The 13277-nt window shown below is 39.0% G+C and overlaps 1 protein-coding gene across 1 annotated transcript in view; it reads right to left on the reverse strand.

Annotated features, from left to right (window-relative positions):
• Positions 1-77: 77 nt before the first annotated feature.
• si:cabz01007807.1 (uncharacterized) overlaps positions 78-13277 on the reverse strand; it is a 20774-nt gene continuing 7574 nt past the window's right edge. Inside the window, exons 8-15 of the mRNA XM_056462558.1 lie at positions 11439-11519; positions 11012-11065; positions 10857-10934; positions 10601-10687; positions 9190-9229; positions 9047-9101; positions 4963-5296; positions 78-3336 (exon numbers count right to left, since the gene is read on the reverse strand). Coding sequence (XP_056318533.1) covers positions 2923-3336; positions 4963-5296; positions 9047-9101; positions 9190-9229; positions 10601-10687; positions 10857-10934; positions 11012-11065; positions 11439-11519 — 1143 coding nt within the window. The 3' untranslated portion in view covers positions 78-2922. The remainder of the gene's footprint in view (positions 3337-4962; positions 5297-9046; positions 9102-9189; positions 9230-10600; positions 10688-10856; positions 10935-11011; positions 11066-11438; positions 11520-13277) is intronic.

A 13277-nucleotide genomic window follows, 5' to 3' on the forward strand; every position in this document is an offset into this window, starting at 1 on the left:
TGGAGAAAAATTCTGATTTCCCACATCAACATGGGCCCACATGCTTAAATACAGCCTGTGCTCACACAAACAAGTAGTACATGTTGTATTTTTTATTTAAATATCTTTTCTGTATTGCACATCATGTAAAGAGATATTAGCAGTAATACCACTGGTGCAAAACAAGAGCATATATGACATTCACATCTATATAAAAGCAGTTCTGTGCACTTCATTAAACATAACAACAACAACAACAGATAGCCTGGAGCACAAACAGTTTAACACCATGTGATATTCAATCTGTATATTTAGACCTTATTTGACTTCTGATCCATTAGTCTCAATAAATGACTAGAAGAGTAAGAATAAAGCCACTTATGTTCATAATTATCACAATATCTTAAACATTCATGAATCAAAACATCAGTTTCCACTATAAAGCAGCAGAATGGGCTTGATTTCTACACCTAAACAAACAGATTGGCACTGAAATATGCGCACATTCAAGCTGCAGATAGTTCAGAAATTGTTTAAAATATAATACAAATGATTTTGTAGACTATTTATGAACAGTTATGGAAGTTTCTGCTAAAGCAGAACCTCACAATTCATTTTGGCTTCTCATTTGTATCTGTACATTTTAAGATTTTGTCTCAGACTGGGTTTACATCTAGCAAAACAATAAAAAAAATGTCTGAACTGTGAAATATAAACCTAAAACTATAAGAGTGATTAAATATAAACAAAACAGAGTTAGCCAGCTAACAGCTAACCAAACTTTCTCTGATGGTAAACAATTAAAAGTTAAAAAAAGTATATGTAAAATAATCTTTAGGTTAAGGTAAGATTGGCATAACCTTAAATTAAATGTTCTTATTAAGCTCTTAGGAAAACCTTCCTACAATGATCTGGGAAGGTTAATGTTTGGATTTATATATGTAACTACAAAGCACATTCTTAAACAGGAACCATTTGACAAAGTTATGGAAAGTTCGCTGGGTGAAAAGTCGCAATTACCTTGCTTTCCACAATTCAGTAAACATGATGGGAACTTTGCTGTTACGTCTTCTAGAAATCTCTTGGATATCTGGTTTTCATTACAAGTATGCTCAAGCGAGAATACTGTAAATCAAGAGGCAGAGATGGTTTATAATGAGAGTTGCTGAATTTCAAGTTTCTTTCTGCCATGTGCAGAGGAGCAGCAAATGCCACTGATTCAGCCAACTTTCATAGCTAGACTCCTACTGATTCAGACTCCTCCCACGGGCTCAAGTGTGGACTACTGGCTCAGCATCTGAATGGGTTAAAATGGATTGCCCTAAACCCTTGAACACTTTGAAACTACACTGATTGCATTGCATTGATTACTAATCGCATTGCATTTTGGGACATATATGTGTTGGAGTGGACATATGAAGCAAGACTTGCTTTCTCTGTCAAAATCGTGTGGTTGAGGCAACAAGGAAAAGGAAGTTCTAAAAGTGGAGTTGAAAGTAGCCATAAGGCTGATTTATAAGGCGCATACTTTGCACGGTCGCATACCCTTCACCGTGGCTGATGTGCACCAAAAAATGTACACATTGCAATGATGCATAGCGTAAGCTCTGTGATTGGTCAGCTTGGTAGCATTGATGAGTGTGGGTGGGGGTGAGAGCTGGGGAATAAGTGTGGGGTCCTGCTGAGGAGCTCCATATGGAAACTTTTGTTTTGTATTTACTTTATGATTAAAGTTGTTGCATGTCCGCTACTTGTACATTAAGGTTGCATTACAGGTTTTTCCAGTGTAAACAAACACCCACAAAGAAACCTAAAATCGAACGTAAAATCCTCACTGCCAGCTAGCATTTCAGAAGTGTTATTGCAGAGCAACACAAACAGCACGCAGAAGTATAAATGCATGGCTATGTGCAAGGTATGCGCTGTGGGTCACATTGATCACTCGACGCAGGAGTATAATTCAGCCCAAAATCTGCAAAGTTGCTGCTTAGAGTCACTCACTCAAACCCCTTTCCTATATTCTTACATCTCCTTCAGCCTCGTATTTCTTCCACAGATTCCTGTCCCTGTCTCAAAACCCTCCCCAGACCCAAACTCCTCCCTCAAATCCAGACTCCTCCTCCAGACAAAGACTCCTCCCCAAGATGAAGACTTCACCCTAGACTCCTCCCTCAGACCACACCTCCTCCCCTAAACTCAAACTTCTCCCCTCCCTATACTTGTCCCTATACCCAGACGCCTCCCCCAGATTCCTTACCATCCCCAGACTCAAACTCCTCCCCATACCCAAACTTAAACTCCTCCTCATACCCAGACTCCTCACCATACCCAAACTCAAACTCCTCCCCATACCCAGACTCCTTCCCCAGACTCAAATGTCTCCCCATACCCAGACTCCTTCCCCAGACTCAAACGCCTCCCCATACCCAGACTCCTTCTCGAGACTTCTTATCATACCCAAACCCAAACTCCTCCCCATACCCAGAATCCTTCCCTAGACTCCTCACCATACTCAGACTCCTTCCCCATACTCCTCACCACACCCAGACTCCTTCTCCAGACTACTCATCATACCCAGACTTAAACACCTCCCCATACCAGAATCCTTCCCCAGACTCTTCACCATACCCAGACTCTTTCCCCAGACTCCTCACTATACTCCGACTCAAATGCCTCCCCATACCCAGAAACCTTCCCCAGACTCCTCACTATACCCAGACTTCATCCACAGACTGCTCACCATACCCAGACTCAAACTCCTCCTCATACCCAGATTTCTTCCTCAGACTCCTTCCCCTCCCCCAGTTCAGATGTTCCCGCTAGCATCCAGCTACCAGTTGTCTCCTGATAGTGTTGAGCTCCACCAGCCCCTGACTCCTCTTCCATACTCAAACTCCTCCCCCTCTTTCAGACTCCTTCCCCACATTCCTCCCCTCCCCCAGTTTAGATGTTCCCGCTGGCGTCCAGCAGTTGTCCTCTGATAGTGTTGAGCTCCACCAGCCCCTGATGCAGCTGTTTGGCTATACTGCGCACCTCGGCCGTCACCTCCTTCTTGCAGCCCTTCTTTACCTCCTTCATGTCTTTAGTGAAGTATTTGTCGATGCCTGTGTGCAGGCTGGCCAGCTTCAGCAGTGTGTTGGTGATGATGTCCTCTGCTCGGTCCACCGGCTCGCTGACCAGGCTGATGGTCTGCAGGGCGCGCCGCACCTCCCAGTCGCCCGTGTAGTAGTTGTTCCTCCGCAGCAGAGCGTGATTCCGCAGTCGAGACAGACCCTCGATGATGAACTGCAGACAGCGCTGCATCTCCACCAGCTGAGTCTCATAGTCCTGAACGATCACCTCAATCTTCTTACGGTCCTGCGACAACATGGTCCAAAAATATATATTTAAATGAATGCAAATTTAATGATTCGCTTTTTAGACCAATTATCTAAAAATTATTAAATAAAGAAGCATTTTCTAGACAAGCAAAGCATATAGTCTTGTTTCAGAAATAATGAGTCAAAATTAAGTGTGAAGTATGTATGTTTGACACCCAGTGGTTGAACTAGGTATTGCACACCTGGTTCAAAACAAATGCAAGTGAAGGTTGCCAGATTGATACCAACAGTACTGTGCCTGACTATCGAGCCTAAAGGCTGATTTAAACTAAATAAAAGCAACGACACGCGACTATATTCCATATTAAAAGTAGTTTTTGCTCTAACCAACACCTAAAATGGCTCAAAACAGCTTCTATTTCTCACAGGTGATCGTCTCAGGTACACCTCATGTGCTTTATTCAGTTTTGAATGTTAATAATGTGAGTTTGAATGACATTTTACATGACATTTATTGCCGTACTACTGAAAGCAGCAGCAGATAGTTCACCTCAGATCTGGAAAATAAAATAAATCATCTGAAATTGAACTTTAGAACTGTGACTCAGTGCAAACCAACACATATCAGTGATTCAGCATCTACATTTAATAGTGTTAAAGAGGTTTAATTAGATTATAAACCTTACCACTTGGCTGGAGTGCAGTGAGTGCACTATTCTGTGCTTCTGAATTGCTGTATTTACATTTCTGTTGTGTTTTGTCTGGTGCAAACAGCCCAGTGGGGTATATGGCCACAGACTTTTAATTTCAGTCAGCCCCAGGGCTTCCGGTGAATTGTCATCCCATACAAAATCACCTCGTTTAAGATCAGATTTCTTTAAAACACAGCGATCTTCACTGCCTGGCTGAGATACGGTATAAAGTGGTATAAAGTATTATACCAAACAAGAAGCACTGCATTAAATTATATTTTTCTGCAACATGTCTTTAGAATATGGAAATAAATTTTACCCCAGTATTTTTAATGGAATTTCTGCACTAGCCTGCTTCTAATGACGCTGTCTTTCGTCTCCTTTTACGCCTTGATAACCAAAATGTATGCTTCAGTCTATTTAACTGAATGTATTTGAATTACATCACAACATCGATGCTGTAAAAGCAGCCTTATGAAATTGAAGACAGCCACATAAACCTTCCACCGGAGGTTCAACACTGGCTGAAAAACATTAGCTGTGCATATAGCCCATTGCTTATCACTGCAAATCTGGTCACGTAGCGTGTCGTTAGGACACGGGTTACAATGTAACCTGCTCACCTAATGTTTACCTTCGTAATATTTATATTATTTTCCAATTAATAATCTCATGTGGAACTCTGAGAATCTGCGTCTTGTTTCAGAGTCTGCTATTGTCCACTGGAGGTCGCATTTCCATTGCAGACTCGTACTCTGAGAGCCTTCCTGACTGAATGATATAGTTTTCCACCAAGGTAATCCGGGGTGCTGGAATATAACTGGCTAAACTGACATTGGGCTGGTTAAAGGGACCAAAACAAAGAGAGCATTCCAGCACGTAACACACACGTTCAGGTCAGCCCTAGCTGTTTTAAAAGTGCTCTATAAATGTAATGAACGTAAACTCATCAGTGTTAGCGTCATACACACATGCATGTTGTTGACGTTGTCAGATATGGTGGCTGAAGCCGCAGTGATTCCTCCAGCCGTGGCGACCCCAAGGCCGATGGCGGAGATGATGATAGAGACGCCGAAGGTGACGGGCACCAGCGCCAGCCCTGCGATAGCAGCAGCTCCCCCTACAGCCGTGGTGGTGCCACCAGCGATGTTGGCGATTTTGGAGCGATGGTGGAAGCTGCTGAGGTCGTCTGCGATGGCATATAAGATCAACACATGCTGGTAGAGCAGCTCAGCGCGCTCCATGAAGAGCTTCAGGTACACTCGCAGACCACGGTGGACCTGCTCCGCTACTGCCTTAAACGAGCTGAACACAGAGAGCAATGAAGACTCGTTAAAGTCCTGTGAAGTTAAAATGATGTTGTTTTAGATGTTAGTACCAGTATGTTAGTCTTAAAGATGCCCTATAAAGAAAATCCAGGTATACCTAGGCTTAGTTGAAGAAAAAGAGATCAGCATATGGAAATGGGCATACCATGAACCTCAAACACTGGTTCCTCATTCCCATGTAAATTACATGAGTGTAAAACCCCAGTGAAAAATCCCAACAATGAAAATGACCATTTTCCTCCCTTGAATGTTGGGAATGTTGTATATGAATGTTGAACTCTTATTTTAAAAGGGGAGATGCAGATTGTGTACTATGCATCACTGAGCAATGACTATATCTCTTCATATGCTCATCTAGAATGCAAAATACTCAAACAGATTATAATTTGCATATGCCTCTTCAGGCTGGAGCTAAACACATGTATAAGTGTATCTTTTGTTAATTTATTGTATTTTTTTTCAGATTTAATTCCAATTTAGCTTCAATTTTATTCACAACACAACGTGTGTGTGCGTGTGTGAGCTCATTATTATTCAGGATAGATCCAAATATGGTCAATTATGGACCATCTGATTCTAGGGGTATTTTATGGAGTTATAAATGAGCATATAAAACTATTTCTGGACATTTTTTTAATGACCTAAGCCACATAGCTACATTTAGAAGATATAAACATCCAAAGTTTGCAGGTTGTTGCTTCCGCCTAAAATTATTATTTTTTTGACGTCACCTCATGCTTCAGTTTCTGTGAACCTGCTCCACTACTGCTTTAAATGAGCTGAACACAGAGATTAATGGAGACTCGTTAAAGGTCCCTTAAAATAAAAATAATATTTTTTAGATGTTCGAGTCAGTATTGTTAGTTGTAAAGATATCTATAAGCAAGTGTGCTCAAAAACAGTGACAAAATTCACATTTAGAAGATATAAAACAGATATAAAGTTTGCAGTTTGACCCTAAATGGAGCAACGTTTTTCTCATGTTAGTTTCTCATCAAATCTTCTGACCAATCAAATACTGTCTAGTATCTGACATGCCCCGCCCCCTTCTTCTCATTTGCTGTTCATTTGATGCGCTTGAGCTCAACCACTCTCACTGGCAGAGCTGTGAGGAAAACAAAATGCTATTGGCGGTTTTTCCATGAAGGGGAGGAGCTACTCTATGCCCATCTTCCATATTTTTGTCTAGTTTTCCAATAAGACTTGCTGAAAGTGAAATGCTTTTGTAAAATGACATTTAACAAAAATGAGTTCAATGTGATGTTTTGCCAGTTTGATCAGAAAAATAAACAATATTAAGTATAATTATCAGATACAGCCAGTGCCTAATTTGAAAATTGCGAGGTCCTGGAACAGATTGGGGTAACGGTTCTGCTCTAGGCAAATGAAGGTCGACGCCCTCAAGATGTTCATGTGCCGGATCTGGATCTGGTTCGTTCTGGCACATATTAAGCCCTGGGGTCCGTTCTTTGTATGTGGATTACTCAGTTAGCTGGATTTAAGTTAAGTTAATGTCTTTTATTGTCCCCGAAGGGCAATTAGGTTTACAGCAATAGCCGACAATTGACAGCAACAAGTCACACTCGACAACATAAAATAACAGTAAACCAGGAGCGTAGCAACCGGGGGGGACAGGGGGGATATGTCCCCCTCACTTTTTGAGACAGACCATTTAGAAATGGGTGATTAAGTATGTAAACTTTTGGAATTCATACAGCTGTTAAGATTTATGCCCAAGAGCTTTTGAGATTGATGAACAATTTTTGAAAGTCTGTTTTTACTAGTCACCCTCAAATTACCATCCCAGCATACTACTGCAAAAGTTAAAAGAGACTCAATAAAAGAAGAATAAAATGTCCTAAGAAGAGGCTTATCCACATTAAATCCCTTCAACTTCCTCAAGTAGATCAGTCTCTGATTTGCCTTTTTACTGATAAACTTAGTGTTGGCCTCAAAGTTGAGTTTATCATCCAAAATGGTTCCCAAATATTTATACTCACTCACTGTCTCAACAACAGTACCGTTTATAGTAGTAGTAGTAGTATTAGAAATAGAGTTCCGGCGAAAATCAATCAGCATCTCTTTAGTTTTTGAGATATTAAGTTGTAAATATGAGTCTTTGCACCAAGCAATAAAGTTGTCCAACACTGAGCCCTCAACACGATCATGCAACAGACTAACAATGACAGAATTATCAGCATACTTAATCATATACCTTGACTCAAATTTACTCTGGCAGTCATTCCTGTAAAGTACAATTTGGTTATTGACGATTTCACATGATCTAGGATCGTTTCGTTCTCCAAAACTCATCGAAGAGTTGTTGTCATAGCAACAGTTCTGGTAGCTCAAACCTGCTCGGGAGTAGCAGGTTCATTTCATATAAACAGGATTAGATCGGGTCAGTTCAAGCAAAGATAATACTGAAAGTATGTACTGAATTCTGATATTTTCTTACAGTAGTAAGTATATATATACTGGAAAAATAGTAAAATAGTATAAAAAAATAGTAAAAAAATATAATAATAATAATAATAATAATTATATATATATATATATATATATATATATATATATATATATATATATATATATATATATATATGAATAATAAGTAAAAGTATAAAAACAGTCACGGGGTGGATCTCCCCAAGGCGTTCAAAGAGAATATTTATTAATATGGGCTTTTAGATACAAACACATATTAAGAAATTTGAATAGGCCAACGTAACGCATACAGTCCACAACAAATGTGGACAGTTATTTTATATAACAATATAATAGTCATGCATACATTTTCCTGAATGAAAGTGCCAAACTGCAGTTAAAGTCCACCATATAATAATTTGGCAAATAATTTGATTACTGATGTCCATGTAAACAGTCTTTCTCCCCTGCGTCTGTGTGTTTGTTTTGCTAATTTTTATGCACCTCTCCACTATCCCTCCCCTGACACTCCCCCCTAAACTGAGGCCCCGTTTACACGTATGCGTTTTCATTTTAAAACGCAGAAGTTTTGCTAGCCATCCATCCACACTACGCCGGAGTTTTCGAGGCCGTTTTCATTTTAAAACGCTGCTGCTCCGTCTCAGTGTGGATGGGGGAAACGGAGACATCTGAAAACGGAGGCGGGGCTGCAGACATTCTCCTCTCTGATTGGGGCTTTATCCTCAATGTTAAGTAGCCTACACACAGTTCAGTCCTGCATCCTCTCCTTGTAAGTTCAGACTTCGCAAGTTTGATACGAGTATGACTCCCGAGGACATGTCGGGTAAATCTTTAAAGGGAACAGTGTTATTAGCCGTGTTAAAACAAAAACGCATTAGTTTAAACAGAGCTGGACTCACCCACTTTCCTGACTTTTTCCAAACTAGGGGTGTGAAAACACCCTGCTGAAACAGGGGGGTTTCGTGGCCCTTTAAAGGCTTAACCAGGTTCATTAGGCAAAATTATTGAGCAGCAGTGGTTTGCTCGGTAGCCAATTAACAAATAAAAAAATAAAATCAAAAATATAACAGGAAATACTGTTGAAAATATACAGCTTTTGGGTAATATTTGAAAACAAGAATGATTAATAATTATAAGAATGATAATAATAAAGACTAATAAAGAGCTCTTATATATATATATATATTCTCTCCATTAAACAGCTTTAACTAAATATTTTGTCTTCAACTATATATAATGGGTGTGGAGTGTGCAGAATCAATAGTTTATATAGTCTTACATAGTCTCCTCCTCTTTAGAGCTGATGGTGTCGTTTGAAGGAATTTCATCCCAATCTGGAAAACATAAAGGCTGAATGTGAGATGAATGTGACGTGGTGTGTGTGTGTGTGTGTGTGTGTGTGTGTATGAATGGTAAACTCACACTCCACTGTGTTCCACCACTCCATCAGACTGTCAGTGTCCTGTTAATGAAACACACACAATGGAACTCATATCTGACCCTAAATACGTCACATGAAGGCTGAATAAATAAGCTTTCCATGAATGTTTAATACAATATACATATTGTAGAATATGTGACAATATGTTTGATACAACTATTGGAAATCTGAAGGTAAAAAAACAACAACTAAATATTCAGAAAATAGCCTATAAAGTTGAACAAGTTCTTAGCAATGCATACTAATAAATCAATCAGTCATATTAGCCATGTTCATTAATCATATTAATCATATTAATCAAGTAATAATATTAATCATAATATTAATGTTAATGAATATTAATCATATAATCAAGTGTTTAGTTTTGGTATATTGTATATGGAACATGACCAATAAATATGACCTTTCCTAAATATTTTTGGCATAAAAAATTGATGATTTTGACTCAAAGTTCATAATAATTTCTTATAATTATTATTATTAATATTATTCATTTATTCAATTTCTTTTTGGCTTAGTCCCTTTATTAATCTGGGGTCACCACCGCGGAATGAACCGCCAACTTATCCAGCATATGTTTTACGCAGTGGATGCCCTTCCAGCTGCAACCCATCTCTCATTCACACACATACACTACGGACAATTTAGCCTACCTAATTCACCTGTACTGCATGTCTTTGGAATGTGGGGGAAACCGGAGCACCCGGAGGAAACCTACGCGAATGTGAGCATGCAAACTCCACACAGAAACGCCAACTGACCCAGCTGAGGCCAGCGACCTTCTTGCTGTGAGGCGACAACACTACCTACTGCGCCACCGCATCGCCTAATATAATTAATATATTATATTATAATTATGTATGTAGTTGTGTATGTATGTAGCTTGTGGTGCAGTGCAACGTGCACGTGTGTGACACGAAAAAAAATCATATTTATACGTATTTTTATTTTTATTTTATATAACAATTATTAAACCTTGCTTTGACTCGCACGCTGAAAATGGCGGACGTGAAACAACAAACTGACGATGTGGTAATGCGCGCATGTCAATCAATATTGGTGGGCGGGGGGACCACACTCCTACGTCAAGCTGCGGTCGATCGAAAAAAAAAAGGACTGTGTGTGTTTATATCACCCCAATATGACGGTCTATACACTATACCTACACACATGTCTGTCCAAACAGCTTGAAAAGTAGATTTTTCACCTTAGGTGCCCTTTAAGATGTAAAAGTTCTTTGGGTCTCTACTGGGAATCTTTTACCTTCTGTATGAAGCATGTTAAAACCAATTCATACTGATGGAAAATGCCCCAAAACACACTAGAAACCATCACAATATACTGGTTATAGTCATGAATGAATGTGCGGTGTGTGTATGTGTTCAGACTGACCCCTTCATCTTCCTCTTGCTCCAGCTTCTGCTCTTCCTCCTGATCCCTCAATCTCTTCATGTCCATCTGAGCTGAAGTCCACTCAGCCTGAGAGAGAGAGAGAGAGAGAGAGAGAGAGAGAGAGAGAGTTTAAGATGATGCTAGATTAAATAAGCACCCTCAGTGAAAGTCTGTGGGTTTTCTGCTCAAAGCCTCAGTGAGCAGATAAGATGATTTCTGCATGTATGGTTTCTGCATCTACATGTCTGATATTTACCTTGGCAGCATCTGACAGGTGATAATCTGCAGCTGCTGCTCCTGGAGGATCCAGAAGGTCATCAGGAAAGTCTTTATTCTGAGGAGAGCACATGTTTACATCAGCTGAAGTTTACTAGGTTTATTTATCGTGGACTCTGATGAAAACACCTTTACCTTTGAGCCTCGATGGTGACTGGCTGTCTCTTTGGGTTTCTGGGGTTTATTATCCTGCAGAAGAGCAACCATTAAAGAGGCCGTTCACACACAAACTTAAATTATTTACTCTCACTTCACTTTTTGCAAACCTGTTTAGGTTACTTTGTTCTAAAACACACAAAAGAAGATGTTTTGAAAAATGCTGAAAACCTGTAACCATTGACGACCATAGTATTTGTTTTTCCTGCTATGGAAGTAAATGGTTACAGGTTTTCAGCATTCTTCACAATATCTTCTTTTGTGTTTAAGAGAACTCTGTTGAGCTTTGATGTATAAGGATGTATAAACAGAGTAGATGTTCATTTTTGGGTGAACTACCCCCTTTAAAACACAAGTGAACACCAGAACACATTTAGATCATAATGATGTGCATAGAGTAAGTTACCGGGGTATATTCCTCCCAGCCGAAGTCCTCCGACAGCTCAGCGTCTGCTCCCTTCTGAGGGCCCTCGTCCAGATCAACACCCTACAGATTAACACAAAAACAACCACTCATGTGAGCGAACTCACACAAAAAAATAACTAAAAAACGAAGTAATTTATAGTAAATACTCTTGCTGCGTCCACATTTGCATACTATCTGTCCTGAATAGTATTGGAAAATAGAGTTAGTGTGTATGTTGACAAGAGTACGCCAAAAGTTCTCGGATGGTCGACTATTTCCGGTAGAAATTGAAAGTGTAGAGTGTGTTCATACTCTAACCGTTAATATTGCCCACAATACACTGTGCATTAGATTCCATTAGAACTACAAACTCAGGTAAAAAGAATCAGAATCAGAAAGAGCTTTATTTCCAGGTATGTTCACACATACTAGGAATTTGTTTTGTTGACTGGTCTTCTACAGTGCAACAGGATAACAGAGACAGAACAAAAATCAGATAATAAATATATTTAAAAAAATTGAAGTAGTGAGTGCAAATATACAGATTGACAAGTGTATGTACGTGTTTATTACTATATACAGCGTTATATGTGAAGCTGTTATGTGCAAATTGGCATGTAAAGTGTGTTGTTAAATAAGTGTAAACAAACTACAAAAACATGGCAGCCGCCCAAGACCAAGCATCAAAGTACAGAGGCTTTGGTAAAATTGTTTAAATTATGTGTTAATATCTCAATCCTCTTCCATATTCCCATTCTGCAATCCGCTTGAATGCAACAACATGCTAACAATGAAGAATATCCATATTTAACAGTTTGAGTGAAAGTACTCCTTCATGGAAAAATACTTTAAAATGACAGCAGACAAAAATAACTACTGTTAATCAACAACACAAGACTGAATAAAAACGTTAAGACTGAAATTAAAATACATAGCCTTAGAATATACTGTTTACGGTAATAACAAAAAATGCAGTGTATTTTATGAGGATGTATGGTATTTTGCATGGGCGTTGCTAGACATAAAGCTCTACTGAGGCACAGCTACCCCTCAAATATTTTAAAATAAACAAACAAACAAACAAACAAACAAACAAACAAATACATAAATAAATATATATATTTTAAATGAAACAAAATATTATATATAATCATAAATAAATAAGAGTATTATTGTAACTATGCAGATATTATTCTAAATAAATAACAGAAATTAATCCTAAATGTAGCTGGAAACAATCTAAAGACACAACTGGAGTGATGCTAAGATCATTTAAGAAATCTTTTGCATGAATATTAAGTTTATTAGGATGAAATTCCATAGACAAATCAATAGAATACAAAAATAATTTATTATTGCATAAGATTTATTACTTATATTTATTAAGATTATTATTCATTCATTTAATTTCTTTTCAGCTTAGTGCCTTTAATAATCTGGGGTCGCCACAGCGGAATGAACTGCCAACTTATCCGGCATATGTTTTACGCAGCCGATGACCTTCAAGCCACAACCCATCACTGGGAAACATCCATACACACTCATTCACACACACACACACACACACACACACACACACACACACACACACACACTATGGACAATTTAGCCTACCCAATTCACCTGTACCACATGTCTTTGGACTGGAGCACCGGAACATGAAAACACATGCAACACAGAAACGCCAACTGACCCAGCCGAGGCTCGAACCAGCGACCTTCTTGCTGTGAGGCCACAGCACTACCTACTGCGCCACTGCGTCGCCATTAAGATTATTATATAATACGATGATAAAATTATCTGTTGTGTGTTGTCTTAGACCCAACTCATGGCTGAAAA

Source organism: Danio aesculapii, chromosome 7, assembly GCF_903798145.1.
Source record: "Danio aesculapii chromosome 7, fDanAes4.1, whole genome shotgun sequence".
Classification (NCBI taxonomy): domain Eukaryota; kingdom Metazoa; phylum Chordata; class Actinopteri; order Cypriniformes; family Danionidae; genus Danio; species Danio aesculapii.